This window comes from Mycena indigotica, assembly GCF_014461135.1.
Source record: "Mycena indigotica strain 171206Taipei chromosome Unknown Mind.scaff0004, whole genome shotgun sequence".
Classification (NCBI taxonomy): domain Eukaryota; kingdom Fungi; phylum Basidiomycota; class Agaricomycetes; order Agaricales; family Mycenaceae; genus Mycena; species Mycena indigotica.
The window spans coordinates 4,935,148-4,951,399 of record NW_023503003.1 but is presented as its reverse complement, the minus strand read 5'-3'; the positions used below and the strand labels follow the sequence as shown (position 1 = coordinate 4,951,399).

The following is a 16,252-nucleotide window of genomic DNA, read 5'->3' as shown; positions in this document are numbered from 1 at the left end:
CGACAACACAACGGCTAGTAGATCACACTGAGGCTGATTGATTCAAGGTACGCGAGGGACAAAATTGGCAGGCATGGGGGGTGCGGGCAAAACAAAAGTATTAGGAGGCAAGGCCGGGTTGAGGTCCTCCGCCTCGACAACGATACTGTATCAGCGAGTATTCAGCTAGAAGCCGGAGGTAAGGAAGAAACAGACACACCCGCCGCAAAAAGGTGCGATGAGCTCAAGATCTGCAGCGTCGACATCGAAAATACGAGCATCCCAAACGGCATCAGGCCCACCAGAGATGGGAGCATGCTTTATGACCACGTAGTTGCCTTGAATTGATCGATAGTTGGGGGGAAGTAAAGTGCCAATGGAATCGTTGAGAGTTCTGTCCAGATTGCTTTGCGCGACGGGCGGTCGCCGTGTGCATGCAACACCCAATGAAAGTTAGCGCGTAGGGAACCGCCGAAGTCCGTGGTTGCGCCGTAAAGCGACGGAAGGCACATTCGAGACAATACAGTGGACGAGATTCCCAGTACTGGGCCAGACTCTCGCGGCCTCCAGCCAACGCCGGAGTCGGAGTAGAGAAATCGTGGAGATTGTGTTGGCGCTGCCCAGAAATGGGATAGACGACGATATATCGACGCTAGCGCGAGTGGGTGAGTTGTAGCTATATAAAATAAACGGGTGAGGATCTTACCGTCGGTGCCGTCTGTGCTGTCTGACCTGGCGTAGAGGCCATGAGTTCTCCAAAAGATGCGAGACGATAAGCAGGAAGAGGTCGAAAGCTTTGAGACTTTATATCGGATGCCGCAGAAAAGAAAGATTCTGGGCCTTGGCGTTTGACAATTAGACCCCTCGAAACAAGTGTGTCCGAACCAGAGTAACGGTCCTTTCTTTTAAATTCGTTCCTTCTTCTTCTGGCCTTCAACTCCGACTGAACCTTTCTTCCCCTCCAATAACTTGAGGACGACAACAGCGAGGCGACTGACTAGAACTACAACACGTGTGCGTGTTAAGTCGGCAATTCTGCATGTTGGCTTACTGCTGACCTTTTCTGATTCTGGCTTGCAGGATGGCACGCACAAAATCGAATAGCAAGAAGCGGTTGATGTCGAAGTCTGACCGCAAGTCTAGAAAATTCTGGGCAAAAGGCGTTAGAGAGCGCATTCTGTGGCCTCACGTCGAAGCGTACGCCAAAGCCATGTCCTTGGACTGGCGAACAAATCGCGACAGAATTCAACAAGCTTGCAACGAGTATCATGCAAGGATTTCCTGGCGAACGGCAGACGACGAAGAGCCCGACCTCCCCAACCCTCTGGCTCCATATAACCCTCACGCCAGACCGTCGTCGCCGGAGCCACAAACGCAGGAGGAGCTCGAGAAGAAACATGGGCGCATCAAAGATCTCAATGGGGTATGCACGTGATCGCTATTCCGCTTCTGTTCTCTCACTCATGTGGCAACGCAGAGTATTGCTCGCTACATGAAGTATCATGCCCGAAAACTGCGAGGGAAATTCTTCCGCCCTGTCGCCAACAGTCCTTACACCGTTCTTTTCCATCGCCTGAAGGCAATACCCAAGGCGAAGCGCAAACTTCAGCCCCAACAACAGTACCAGCATGAACACACCGTAGAGTTGCGCTCGGTTTACCTTGCGGAGGCCAATCGCATCAACGAAGCCAATCCTGGCGCCAAACCCGTCGTTATCAACGCTCCCTTCCGGCAAAAGGTGGTCAAGGATATTTTCACAGCATTGCCCGAGGAAAGCCAAAAGGAGTATGCGGAGGCGTGCGGAGGCAGAGGCAGCAGCCAACAAATCCAAGGTTTCGATCTACGACAAGGAAGGACTCCCAATGACTCCAGAGTTTCGTGAAGAGTGGGTTTTTTCAAGACGAGATTTGGCTGCTAAAGCGCTCGATTCACAGATGCATGCAAGACTTCAAGGATTTCATTTGGCCCATCGCGACCAGGTTTACGGAGATTACTCAACTCCATTTCTTTTGCATGGTGGGCGGCTTGAAACCGACAGAGAACGGTGGCGAAATTTGGACATCCTCGTAAGTTGTTGTCGGCTTATTGAATGACCAAGTATGACACCTTCTACAGGGTTTATAATGGCGTGAATCGCGCCACAGATCCAGTTTCCTGGCCGGCCTCCGATAAACCTCGATTCCAGACAAACGTCGTCGATTTCTTTCGCGAATATCTGGAGGGAGCTTTCAGTGAGTGATCCTTTTTTATTTATTTCAGTTCATCTTCTGACCAGCTGGATACAGGCGACAAGGAACGAGCTGAAGCAACGTTGGGTAACAAAGACGCTGTTGCAGCAAAACCTGTTATCCCCCAACCCCAATCGATCAACTTATCCGTCTTCCTACCGAGGCCCCGACGACCACGAGGAATTTGAGTTCCGTCACTGCCTCAGACCTGGAGGGTTCCGATGAAGACAGCTCAGACTCGGACATGTCAGAGAATGAGTCGGACTCTGAAAGTCCGAAGAAGCGCAGAGATAAAGCAAAGGCGCCGATGAAGACGAAGACTAAAGCCACCACAACGAAGACAGCGAAGACTAAAGCCGCGACTACAACAAAACCCAAACCAAAATCCACTCCCTCCACCGTCGACTCTGCGGCCAATACCAGCGGTAGCTCCTCCCAAGCAGGTCCCTCGACCCTGGCTCAAACAACTACCCCCTCGGGTCCGAATGGTCTCGTTGTGGCCGGCGAAACTTCTGGTCAATCAGAGTCCAGGGGTCGAAAACGTGGGCGTGACGATGCAACAGAACAAGATGTTGCAAAGCGCCCAAAACGCATGACGGAATCCGCCGCCGAAAAAGAAAAGGCGTCTTGCAGATGAGGCATCGGAGAAAGCCAAGCTACTCGCGCGGGAGAAAGAGCAACGAAAGGAGAAGGCCTACTAGAAGAAGCTTGCCAAAGATCGAGCGGATGCCGATAAACTATTGGCGGGCTACAGGCAAAGGATTGCGAATGAGGAGAAAGAGGCAAAGGAGAAAGAGGCGAAGGAGAAGGAGGCGAGGGAGAAAGAGGCGAAGGAGAAGGAGGCGAGGGAGAAAGAGGCGAAGGAGAAGGAGGCGAGGGAGAAGGAGGCGAGGGAGGCCAGTGTTATTCAGCCCACGAACAAGACACTCGCTGTTCCTGGCCCTGTCACTGCGCCTGTTGTCAACTCCCCTGTACAGAGCAACGACAAACCCCCAGACTGTCCTTCCGATGCTCCTGCCTGGTTCACCAAGATCTACTCCGACATTACGGGGGTCAATTTGGGACCGAAGTTCAACCGCCTCTTACGGAGTCTCATTTTACTCGAAGCTGCATACGGCTTCCTCGATCGCCCTACCAAGTCCTCTGGTCGCAATCGCCCTGTTTTAGTAGCCACATGGTTCAAGACGGGTCGCATCTACAAGGCCGACAAAATGACAATGCCAAACCCAGTCGAAGTTCGGCCAGGAGTGGGTCGCCTGGTGGCGGAGCTTGCAACCGTCATGGCGAAAAGCCAATGCCGATGGCAGTCTCTCGGTTGGAACCAAATAACCCAGATTGGGGTTCATTGGCCTTGCCGGGATCAAGTGGGATGGGTGTTCTGGTTGCGTCGCTAAGCTGGTGGGGTCGAAAAGTCTGGGACAAGAAAGTATCTGAGTGGGAGGCAGCGGTGGATGAGGTTGAGTGGGTGTTGGAACGGCTGAGAGCGGCGTCTGCGACGACGTTGACGGGACTAAAGACTCAACGGCAGTGATACTTATGCAGCACATAATATCAATAATACAATTATCTCCTGTGGCTACTACGTCCATTTTGTCGTTAAATGTCGAAAAGCACTGATCTGTTGACTTTGACTCTTGCAAGTGAGGAAGTGACTAAGGTGGCTGCGTTGGTGTGACAAAGCTTAAATTTGCTCTTCTTCTTTTCCACTCATCGTCCTTACAATGCCTCCGTGGGCAACGGGACTGAAGCAGCCATGGGGACAGGGAAGGAGGTGAGTGAAAGCAATACTGCTGTCTCCCTTGTCTAACTTAGGTATACTACACAGACCATCTGAAGAACGCATATACGCAAAAAGGGAAACTTTCCCGCCAAGACCGCGCCTTAGCTCGTGCTCTTGCAAATGCGGGTTGGACGCGAACAAGTGGGAACTGAGCTTGAAACTGGGACTGGGAACATTACTCGGGCTGTCCACAATGAGACGCCAGCAAAAGATACATTAGCGAGATGGGCAATATTTGGACAAACAACGATACAAGGAATTGACCGGGACGGATTGGGCAAGTGAATCATGGGGGATTTCGATTGGCTGACCCTAAATAGCAACCGGATTCCCAACCTGAACATGCTACCAGCGAAGATGAAATTGCTGAAACGGACAACGAAGAGGAGAATACGAACGACAGGGAGAATGTCATGGGCCGTGAGGTACATGTGCGTTGAGAATCTTTTTCTTAGTTATTATTGACCTATATATCTATAGGACAACGACGAGGATAATATCAAAGACGAGGAGAATATACACGACAAAGAGAATATCGCAATCGACAAGGATATAGACGAAGAGAAGATTGGCCGAGGCGAAAGCGAAACAACAGCCAGCATGGAACCCGACGAGTCTCTGTCCGTCGTTGAAGGCGATATACTGCAGGCATCAGGTCAACCGCTCGAGGGAGACGAAAAAGCACTATCAAGTTTCTTATATCAACCACCCTATATTGACTGGAGCAACAAACTCGAAAATTTCAACGCCCACGACATTTCCACCCTTGAAGACCTGATGCTCTTGAAGCGGTGGCCGCAGGAAGAGGTGGATGAAGCACTGCTACTGCTGTTCTCCCGCAACACTTACAGTTGGATATCGGACGGGGAGCAGCAAAAGCAACCACACTGCCTCGGCGCTTTCGACATCGTTGTGCTCGGCCTGCTCATTAAAACGACAGAGTATCGGGAGCCGTCTCCAGATAGCTACTGTAAGGGCAACCCCGGAGGCCTGAGATCAAGGTCCTAGCAGGGGAGGATCCAAAGAGAAGAAACTCTAAGGGTCCGCCTGCTAGGTAGCTGACTATATACTGCTTGTCCGTAGCTGCCGCTGTCGGGCACAGAAGGCTTGGGCGGCGTCGCAGGCGAGGTCCCAGGGCGACCGTCGGGAGGGCGTTGACGGATCGGTGATTGTGCGGGCGAGATGGAGGGCCGGACCGGAGTCGGAACCGGAGTCGGACCGGAATCGGGCGCGTCTCCGGGCCGAAAGGGAGGTTCCCCTGACATCACCCCCCCCTTTGAATGCGGCGTCCCGACGCATAGACCGGAACGGAATCGAGTCGAAGGTCGCGGAGGCGATGTGTCGTGGCTTGCCAGGGTACTTACGATAGAACTCCGCGATTTTCTCCGGGGCGAAGACGCGGTCGAAGCGGACCCACTGGTCGTGCGACGCGTCGTAGCCTTTCCATCTGACGAAGTAATTCAGCCGTTTATACCTCACCCTTGCGTCCAAGATTTCCTCTACTTCCCACTCCGGGACTCCGTCCTCGAGGTCCGGAGGGGGTTGGTCGTAGCCGGGGCGTCCGTCGAAGGGGTCGTCCTGGGCGAGCTCGAGCTTGACGACGGGGAAGACCGGGTGGAGCTTCGAGTAGCGCGGAGGGAGGTCGAGCTTGTAGGCACCTTTGCTGATCTCAGCGACTATCTTGAACGGTCCAAGGCGGCGATGGGAGAACTTTTCCGAGGGGCGAGTCGTCCTGATGTCAGAGGCATCCAGCCAAACACGGTCGCCAACCTTAAACTCCGGAGACGGAGTCCGTCTCCGGTCGTAGTAGCGCTTGTACTCCTCTTTGGCCTTAGTGAGCGCGGCCTTGGCTTCAGCAACACCAGTGGCGATCCGGTCGCGGAACTCGTTCACTGACTCCATGGCGGAACGGATTCCGGGTTCGAAGCCCATGCGCGGGAGCCGTCCCGTGTCCGTCATGAAGGGGACCTGCTGCGTGGAGGAGTGAACGTGGTTGTTGTAGGCGAACTCCGCGGCCGGAATCAGCTCATCCCAGTCGTCCTGCTGGTAGTTGGTGAAGATCCGCAAGTACTGCTCCAGCTCCTGGTTGACGCGCTCTGTCTGACCGTCTGTCTGCGGGTGGTACGCGGTGGACGTGGCGGGCTTGATGCCGATTAGACGCCAAAGTTCTCGGGTGAAGTCCGCGATGAACTGCGAGCCGCGGTCGGAGACGTACTTCTCCGGAGTCCCATGGTGCCGCCACACATTCCGGTAGTAGAGACGGGCTGCCCCTACTGCATCGACCGTCGTATGACACTCTGAGAAGTGGGCGCGCTTTCCGAGGGTGTCAACGACGACCATGATCGCGTCGTACCCATGGGCTTCGGGAAGCTCTACGATGAAGTCGACGGAGACGGTATGCCAGCGTTCCGGGGGCGTTTCCGTGGGGTGCAGTTCTCCGTGGGGCAGTCTCCGGAGTGCCTTGGTGCGACAGCACAAGTCACAGGTCGCAACATACCGGCCGATATGGCGAGACATCTGAGGCCACCAGTAGTTCCGGGAGACCAACTCCAGGGTCTTGAAACGACCTGCGTGTCCGGCGACTCGGGTGTCATGGCAGAGCTCGATGATGCGTCTCCGGAGGTCCTTGTCCTTTGGTACGACGATCTTTCCTCGGAAATGGAGAAGACCGCCGGAGACGGCCCATTCGTCAGAACGTGAGGAGCGGGGGCCTCGAGCTTGACCTTGAACCTTAAGAAGTTGCCGGGCCGCTAGTGCGACGGGCTCCTCCAGGTCAGGCTCACCGGAGAGGGCATCACGGATGTCGCGGAGGAGTTCAGAGCCGGGACCGGAAACGGAAACGCCCTCGAGTGCGCGGACGTGGAAGAGTTCAGGCCGCAGAAGGACGACGTCGGAGTTGTCGGAATCGACTCCGTGGTCGGGTCTCCGGGAGAGGGCGTCAGGCCGACCCATATCGCGGCCAGGCTTGTGGTGCAGCGTGAAGTCGAACCGGGAGAGGTACAGAGACCACCGGGCCTGTCTCCGGTTGAGGTGCTGCGTCTTCCTGAAGTACTCCAAATTCTTATGGTCAGTCCAAATCTCGACAGGGTGCGCGGCGCCCTCGAGGAAGTGTCTATACTCCTCGAGTGCGCGGATGATCGCGAGCATCTCCTTGTCGTGGATTTCGTAGTTGCGCTGGACATCATTTAAGCTTTTGGAATAGAATGCTACAGGGTGCCACTTCCCGTCCGGGGCGGATTGTGAAAGAACCGCCCCCGTCGCATAATCAGAGCTGTCCGCCTCGAGTCGGAAAGGCCGTGCGTCGTCCGGAATCGCCAGGACCGGTTCCGAGGTGACCGCGTCCTTGATCGCTTGGAACGCGGAGGCCTCCGCGTCGCCCCAAGTCCATTGCTGGTCCTTCTTGGTGAGCACGAAGAGAGGGCGCGCAAGGGTCGAGAAGTCCCGAATGAACCTGCGGTAGAAGTTAGCGAACCCAAGGAACTGCTGAATGTCCTTCTTGTTTTCCGGAGTCGGCCAAGCGGAGACGCCTGCGACCTTGACGGGGTCCATTTCGACGTGGTTGTGGGAGATGATGACTCCGAGGTACTCGATTGACGATTTTTCAAAGTCGCACTTCTCCGCTCGGAGGTACAACTTGTGCTCTCGGAGTCGCCGCAAGACCTCCTGAACGATCTGCCGGTGTTTCCGGAGGTCGGAATGGGCGATCAAGATGTCGTCAAGGTAGATCATGACGTCTCCGGAGAGGATGAGGTCCTGAAAAATGTCATTCATCATCGTTTGGAACGTCGCGGGAGAGTTTGTCAGGCCGAAATACATCACCAAGGGCTCGAACAGGCCTCGGTTAGTCCGGAAAGCCGCTTTCCACTCGTCACCTTCCTTGATCCGGACGTTGTTAAAGCCCCAACGGACATCGAGTTTGGTGAAGTAACGAGCGCCTTTGAGCCGGTTGATGAGGTCGTTGATCAGCGGAAGGGGGTACCGGTTTTTGACAGTCATCGCATTGAGAGCACGGTAGTCCTGGACGAAGCGGAGTCCGCCGTCCTTCTTCTTGACGAAGAAGACCGGAGACGCCATCGGAGACTTGGAGGGGCGAATCCGGCCCGTCGAAAGCCCTTCCTCGATGAACGCGTCGAGCTCGCGTTGCTCGAGGGGCGAGATGGGGTACACCTTGCAGTTGGTGGGCTTAGCGTCGGGGACGAGTTCAATGGCGTGGTCCCAGGCTCTCCGCTCCGGTAGCGTGTCGAAGGACTCCTTGTTGAAGACGTCCTGGAACTCCTTAGCCCAGTCCGGGATCTCGGAGGGCGGAGGGGCGGAGTTCCTGGCGAAGGCTTCGGCCAGGCGTTGCGAGACAGTACTGCCAGCGCGTATCTCCTCCGAGGGGCGGAACGAGGTGTAGAAGATGCGGTCACCATCTTCAAGCTGACCATCGTCATCGTCGTCGTCGGAGTCCGGCGTCAGATCAGGCAGGCCGGAGTCGTCACCGGAGACGGAATCGTCTCCGTCATCAGACCCAGAAAGGTCCATGGCGCAGACCGAGGGGAACGGGCCGGAGCGGAGACGCTTCTGAAGCGACCGGAGTCGCCGCAACTCGGTCCGTTCGACCCGCTCTTCCTCACGGCAGGTCGAGCAATTGCGGGGGCACCGTGTCATCTTGACCTCCTTGGTTTCCCAATCGATCTCTGGGTTATGTTTCCGCAACCAGGAATACCCCAGGATGAGGTCTTGCTTGCCAAGATGGGTGACGGCCAGCTGAACTCGTTCGGCATGGCCCTTGTAGCGCAGGACCAAGTCCGCGATCTGTTTGATGGAGCCAGCGTCATTGGGGGTGCCATCGACATTGAAAACCGGAATCGGCTGATCAAGAGTGCGGACCGGAATGCCATTCCGAGCAACATAGTTCGTGTCAATGAAGTCGGAGGTGGCACCACAGTCGACAAGCCCAGAGAGCGAGAGCTTCAGTGCGCTGGTGGTGGACTCGAGCTCTAACGGGAGGTGGAGGGAGTTCGCCCCAGGGGCAGCGGCAACGGTGTACTGCTTGGGCAGTTTCTTTTCCCAGGCAGTGAGGCGGCGGAGGACGATGACCGGAGTCGCGGGCGGAGTCGGAGACGGAGTCGAGGCGGGGGCAGGAGAGGGTGTGTCTTTCGTTTCGGGCTCATTGTAGGGCAAGGAACTGCATTCATCATACAAAGAGGCAAAACGATTTATAGACGCGAACGAGGGCACACCAGTCACTCGTCGCGGGGGACAAAATCCTCTCCGGCCATCGACTCCGCTGCCGTCTCCGGCAGGGCAGCTGTGTCCGTGTAGCGGGCGATCAACTCCGCTAACATCTCGTCACCGAGTTGTTGGATCACCTCGTCGAGGATGTCCATCGAACGGACATCGGCGGGGAGGGGGCAATCCCGGGCGAGATGGTTTGGGTCGCCGCACCTGAAGCAGGCGCGACGAGGGGCACCCCGAGCCCTGGTGCGATCCAACTCCATAGGGACGGGAGCTGGAGGCGCCGGAGCGGGGGCGCGGGCCGCGGGTGGTACGACCGGAACCACCGGGCGGAAGGGAGCCGGAGCCGGGATGCGGTTGACCGGAAACGGAGTCCGAATCAAACCGCCAGGCGTCTTGGGGGCGGCTGACTTGATCAGCTTGGCCCGGACCAGGGCCTCATATTGACGGAAGGCCCGGGTGCGCCAGCTAAGGTAATCCCGGAGGTCCGGGGGTCGTTCGAGGACGTGATTCCGTTGTTGATCAAGGGGTCAAGTCCGTGGCGGAACTTGGTCACCTTGACCAGCGCGTCTTCGAATCCGGCGAGGTCCATCAGGTCCTCGAAGTCGTCGGTGTACTGGTAGACATCCTTCGTGCCCATGTGATAGGCGGAAGTCTCCAGCTTGGAGAGAGCGTGATCTTGCTCGTTCTCCTCGACGAACCGGAGTCGAAACTCGGAAACGAACGAGCCCCAGGACGGAAACGGAAACGGGGCTTTGCTTCCGTGGCGCTCCGCCCATTGCTGAGCGGGTCCTTCTGCCATAAACGACATGGCATAGCGGACAGCCTTTTCCTCGCTCGCCTCTCCGTTGACCACGAAGGCCTCAGGGGCAAGGCGGGCGTAGGTGCGGACCGCGTAGAGGAACGCGCGGCCGCGTTTCCGGTCGCCGTTGAAGGTGAACGGGGGGTTTGGTCGTAAGACCAATTTTGAGGCGAGGTTGATGTCGCCAAAAAGGGCTTCGGAGTCGCCCTGGACCGGAGTCGGAGTCGGAATCGACGTCTCCGGCGATGGTGTTTGGGGTCCGCCAGCATTATTAGCGGCGGCAGCGGCAGCGGAAGCCTGGTTGGTGAGTAAAGCAAGGGCCTCAGTTAGGCTATCAATTTTCGCCTCGAGTGAGTCCAGCCGGGCGTCTGCGGTAGGAGTGACTCCGGACGGCATGACGGGTGCGGGGACCACAGGAGTAGAGGAGGAGGGGACAAGTGGCAGGGGCGGTGACGAGGGCGGAACGGACTCGTACTCCGAGCCTGAGTCAGCGCCGAACCTGGCAATCTTGTCCGGTTGATCCCGTAGAGAGTTTCTTCTGCTGTAAGGGCAACCCCGGAGGCCTGAGATCAAGGTCCTAGCAGGGGAGGATCCAAAGAGAAGAAACTCTAAGGGTCCGCCTGCTAGGTAGCTGACTATATACTGCTTGTCCGTAGCTGCCGCTGTCGGGCACAGAAGGCTTGGGCGGCGTCGCAGGCGAGGTCCCAGGGCGACCGTCGGGAGGGCGTTGACGGATCGGTGATTGTGCGGGCGAGATGGAGGGCCGGACCGGAGTCGGAACCGGAGTCGGACCGGAATCGGGCGCGTCTCCGGGCCGAAAGGGAGGTTCCCCTGACAGCTACACCGTAGTCCTTCCTACCGGTTTCGATCCCGGCTTTGCAAGATTCCTTGTCCAAGTCAAACCGACCGTCGACTTTGGAGAGCGACTGAATTTGTTTGCTGCGGTGGGCTGGACCAACTTCAATGCGATACAACAATTTGCTGGGTGGGAATTTGCCGCAGTCTTGTCGACTCTCGACTCACGCTGCGTGCCCCATTTCGCCGCAATGGTCCTGAATGGGTTGGGCGGCACCTTAGAGACATTGGAGGAGGTGGATTGAAGATGATCGAGGTGGTGGCACTCGCGCAAGAGATGCGGAAATGGCTGGCAGCTCAAGGAACTCCTTTGCAGCGTGGTCGTCGCGTAACTTTGATAACTCTTTGACTTGGACTGCTTTTCTCTCTGTTGGACAATGAATCCTTATTACATACAGTAGGTACAAATACGATATGCTTTGTAACTCGCCACATTGACTCGAAATTGATATTCTGAATGGCGCGTGAATTTGAGAGGGCTCCGAGTTGTGGAAAAATATCGATTGAGCGGTTCGGGATGTTTTGGTAGTCGACAGTATAGTCAGGATGATGCGAAAAAAAAAGAGTCGCAGTTAATGCGCGGAAAGTGGGGGAGGCTGCCTCGCCGCCTCGCCTCAGAAGAGAAGCAATGTGAGGGGAGGAATTGTGCAGTTGCTTGAACCAAGTTTCCTGGAACGGTCGTCATGTTTTGCAGACGCGGTTACTGGCCCATAATATCGAATGTCGAATGCGTCACAACAAACCAAAAAGGGTGGACTTTAGATACAAATATTGGGTTGATGTGGCCCGCATGCCGCGTGCCGTTCAAGCCATCTTTTCCTGCCCGCTGATTGCCTGGTCGCAGCCAGCCGAGGAGCAAAGCCTTTATTCCGTGGCTATTGCCAGAGGGTGGCTGGTGCCAGCCCATTTGGAATCAAATAGCCTGGCAACTGCCACAGGTTTATTGCAAATACTTACAGCGTGGGCTCCCCCCTGACAGCTAGAGCGGATGGGCCGGGTCTTATCCATAACAGACCGATTGTCATTATCAACTGACAGAACCCTTCTCGGTTTCACAGAGTCAGGGATTCAAGGACCAGATCTGCCGCTCATGTGACCATATTATATAAGCACTTAGTAAGTGTTCAAAATTGGTTGTGACTAAGTAAATTGTGCTATAGACTCTTCAACTTCTCATAGCAAGAACAAAGTCTAATGATAACTGCAGACAAATACTAACTTGATGCCAAGAGAAAGGCTACAATGTGTCTATCTTTTGACGTTGATCTGTTCATCTAAGTATTTTTCAGAGATGTAGAGAAAAGAAAGCAACTCCAAAAGTGGAAACACCGCTTCATAGCCACTGACAGATTTAAGGCATTTTCGACCCACGATTGTCCATGCAGTCTTAGTCGACTATAAAAAGCGTCTGAAATCCAAGTGCTCGATATCTAATCGATTGAGGATTGCGCAGCTTGATCTTGCACTTGGCAATCACGCCAAGCCCCTACGCAATGGTTACATTCCATCGTCACTTACTCCCAACCACAACCATGCACACCCTCTTACTCCTTTTCACCCTCGCCATCGTCGTCTCCCTCTTCTTGTCCGTCGTCCATCAGCTCTTCCCGTCTGGCGTTGACATTGCCCTCAGATCGCCAGTTGCTGCGTTTGGAGCCGGAGATATTCCCGATTTCGCCTACTTGAATGGCAAGCATTTCGCTTTTGGACGATCGAAACCTCATTCTCTTTAGATAAAGCCTTTCGTCATGGCGACATCGAGAACATACTTGCCACGCTTGCCAAAACCGCAGGGCATGCCGCACTGTCCGGCGCGAGTGGTGGCGACCTCCTTGGGTTCGCCAAATCTCTAATCAAAGAAGCTGCGTCTGGCTCTGGCGGCGCCAAATTCTCTTCTGGCGATATCAAGAAGGTCTACTTTGTACAGTTTTCCTCTTGTTGTCAATCTGAGTGCTGCTGACCTGACCGATGTAAAAGGGGAATTGGCTTCGCGACTATTCTCAGGTAGGCCCTGCATATGATCCATCTTTCGTTTGCCACATATCGTTTCACGTAGGCAATGGACATCGGCGGCTTGAGCAAGCTGACGGCAGACACACTTGTCCTTGTGGTCTCGGTTCTAGGCTTCATGGTACGTGTCGCTGCGACAGGGAACCATTCACTGGGTTGACAACCAAACTAGACTTTCGGCTTCGCGACGCAGGAGTTCCAGGTGACTGCTGAGCGTCTCGGGGTCTATCTTCCTGTCGTGAGTTTAGCATCCGTGCTTCCATTGTAGTTATAACATCTACTTAGGAACATATCGACAATCCCAAGTGTGTCTTCTCATTGTTGTCGTAACCATAACTCATGCTAGTTTTCCAGAGGATACGCAGAGAAAGAGGGAGATGCCCGTCGCTTCCACCCCAAACTGCGGCCACCCGTCAACCCACAAGAACTTGAGATCGATGAGCGTACGGGAATGAAGGTATACGTCACGATCTTCGAGTAATGTCCTTTGCTGACGCTGATCCAGTGCTACATGGGTTTGTTTTTCGTCACGGTCATGTGTCTCTAGCTCACCATTGTCAGCAACTGAAAACCGCGGTTGGGACACGTCTACGGCACACATCCGACGCGTTTTGGTGGAATGCATCGAAAAGGGCCGGCGTGCCGGGGGTCGTGATGGGCCAGATTTGTATGAGGCCTATCGGCTGCTTGGGACTGGCCTGCACACTCTTGAAGACCTTCTAGCCCACAGCAACTGGGTCGAAATCGGACTTCGCAAGATGGGTTATCGAGACGTGTTTTGTCATGTTGGCGACCAAACTGAGATTCAGACACCCAACGGTCGTGCCCCGCCCCTTGTCACGGGAACATTTGGTGGAGCAGACTTTTTGCACTCGTAAGTTTACGACCTCTTGAACTTGCTTGGCTCATATAAGTTACATAGACTAATGGGAGAGGCGACTGAGTGAGTTTCTGTCAGTATGAACGTCATCTATAACTGACACACTCAACTAGCAAATTGAGTCAAGCCAGTGTAACAGACTTGGCCTCGAAGATGGACCAAGCGCAATCGCAAGACCAGGCCTCCAAAATCTCGACCTTGAAAGCTATACTCTCCAAACTTCCGATCGGAGGTGGGGATTCGAAGGTGGACGAGGGCGCGCAGCTGGGAGAAGAAGCCAAAGCATACAACTTTGACCCGAACAATGTCGCTCCCCCAGAGGTACAGCAAAAGTTGCTGGCGTTGCTCCGTTGGCGTGATGATGTAATGCGCTCGATTCTTGAGAAGATCGAGATGATTCCGGGCTTGGAGCAGTTGATGGACCAGCTCTCTGAAGCATTAAATGCCTGTGGGTTGCACTTTCTACGTCGCCGAGTGTGTCTAAAATCGTGACTCAGATGTTTACACTGTAATTGCTCCCTGGCTCACGGTAATGCTAGTTTCATTGCATGGTTGGAGATGGTGTTGACCTGCGCCTGCAGCCCATTCTCCAACAAGCGACCTCTGCTTTGGGAGAGGGCAGCAAAGCAGTCATTGATTCGGACGACCAATACGAGGTGTTCACTAACCCCCGCGCTTCGGATCCTTCACACAGTCTGCTTTCAAAGGCTTGTCATTCTCTTCCTACCTTACAATCATGCTGATAGGTACTCGTAGGACCACTTTGGCTTGATTTTGAACGAGCCGGCGGGAAAGATTGCAGTTTTGGTTGTCCAGCATACGGTCAATGTGATCGTTAAGGCCTGGTCAGACAACGGGGACCCGAATCGTGCTGTCGACGTGGTTCGTTCCTATCCCCTTGGCCGAAGGAAGTCATTGTGTTGATTCGATTGACCCAGATTCTCGAGGCTTTCCACCACCCGTACTATGCCACGGGTCGTTCGGACATTCAGAATTCGATGTTCAAAGAGCTCGAACGTTGGATCCGTGACTTGGACGATGATGTCGCCCGACAAACAATCAACGCCTTGACGAAGGTATGGAATATTTTTTTCTTTTTCTTTGATTCGTCCATGATGCAATGGTTTTTGCAGGAGAGCGTCCGCAACGGGAAGAACAAACGATTGGGCAGCGAAAATCAGAGTTATGACGAGCCAGGTTATGCCGGATGTGGGCATGGGCATGGCGCCTCAAGCCGCCCAGGTAATCAAAGCTCGAGGCCCACACAACAACAACAGTATGGAGGTCGGTTTAACTTGGGACTTGTTGTTTGCACCAGGCTGAAACTTATCTTGAACCCAGGGACCCAATCTTCCCACCAGAGCAGCGGCTATGGTCAATCGGGAGGCGGCCGTCGCCCGGACGAAGACAATAGTCAGAGCTACGGGCATTCTCAAAGTCGGCCCGGCAATCGGGGCTACGAACAAGGTATTCCGGCTTGCTTGGTTAGATATCGGCATTTTTGATGGAAACACAGAGACCCAATCGTCGTACAAGAGCAGCAGCTATGGTCAGTCGGCAGGAGGCAACCAGAGCTACGGAGAGTCGCAAGGTCGCTCGCATAATCGACAAGACCAATCGTATGGAGGTTGGTTTGACTTTATTGTGGGAGGTCAGGGCTCATCTCCATTACAGAGACACAATCTTCGTATAAGAGTTCTAGTGGTGGCCAATCGAAAGGCGGTTACCGCGAAGATGAGGACAATAACCAGGGCCGGTCTGGTAATCAAGGCTACGGACAGGAGCGTTCATACGGAGGTTGGTCGAATAGGTTGACGACAAAAATCCGGGATTGATTTGAAACACAGAGACCCAATCTTCGTATCAGAGCAGCGGTTATGGTCGTGCAAGTAATCAAGACGAAGGCAATAAGAGAGAGCAGCAGTATGGCGGGTCTCGTCGTCAAGAAGAAGATTCGTATGGACGCCAGAATGAAGGCTATGGCAGAGCGGAACACCACGGCCAAGGAGACTCTTATCGTCGTCAAGAGGAAAACTATGGCGGGCGGAACGAACACCGCAAGACGGAAGAGCACTCGTATGGTCGGCAGCAACACGAGACTGGGTATGGGCGGTCTGAGGAGCGTTCGTATGGTGGGCGGAATGAACATCAGGAAAGCCAGCAACGTCATGGGGAGACTGGGTATGGTCGGTCTGAGGAGCGTTCATATGGTGGGCGAAATGAATATCAGGAAAGCCGACACAGTTCTTCTGGACGGAATGACTACGAGCAGGCACAGGGGGGTGGTCGCCATCAAACATCCGGCTATGGACGAGAGGAGCGCCAGGGATACGGAAACCAAGAGACATTCGGGGCTGAGCGGTTGAATATCAGTGACGAAGGATACGGTGAAGAGGAAAACCGCCACCATAAGAAGAAGTCTTATTACTGAAAGGTTGAAGGACAAGTAGAAGTGTAGAATAAGTCTGTTGTAAACTGTTCGTGGTGAGAGAAAGCAG

General features: G+C 54.6%; 2 protein-coding genes across 2 annotated transcripts; both read left to right on the top strand.

The window, feature by feature from the left end:
• Window positions 1-1,096: 1,096 nt before the first annotated feature.
• MIND_00535300 (uncharacterized protein) lies at window positions 1,097-3,601 on the top strand (the record flags this gene model as incomplete). The annotated part of the gene is made up of 8 exons (XM_037362137.1): window positions 1,097-1,402; window positions 1,457-1,811; window positions 1,852-1,864; window positions 1,914-2,045; window positions 2,095-2,210; window positions 2,265-2,323; window positions 2,371-2,749; window positions 2,925-3,601. 8 exons carry the CDS (start codon window positions 1,097-1,099, stop codon window positions 3,599-3,601), a joined length of 2,037 nt encoding a protein of 678 aa, XP_037222429.1.
• An 8,795-nt stretch (window positions 3,602-12,396) lies between these two features.
• On the top strand, window positions 12,397-16,185 carry MIND_00535200 (Het-C-domain-containing protein; the record flags this gene model as incomplete). The annotated part of the gene is made up of 20 exons (XM_037362136.1): window positions 12,397-12,449; window positions 12,506-12,776; window positions 12,842-12,868; window positions 12,921-12,995; window positions 13,047-13,112; window positions 13,160-13,179; window positions 13,229-13,331; window positions 13,380-13,389; window positions 13,436-13,748; window positions 13,797-13,817; window positions 13,868-14,202; window positions 14,252-14,283; window positions 14,336-14,410; window positions 14,511-14,636; window positions 14,693-14,830; window positions 14,888-15,038; window positions 15,096-15,221; window positions 15,271-15,381; window positions 15,429-15,551; window positions 15,602-16,185. The coding sequence occupies 20 exons, from the start codon at window positions 12,397-12,399 to the stop codon at window positions 16,183-16,185; spliced, it is 2,760 nt and encodes a 919-aa protein (XP_037222428.1).
• Window positions 16,186-16,252: the final 67 nt, after the last annotated feature.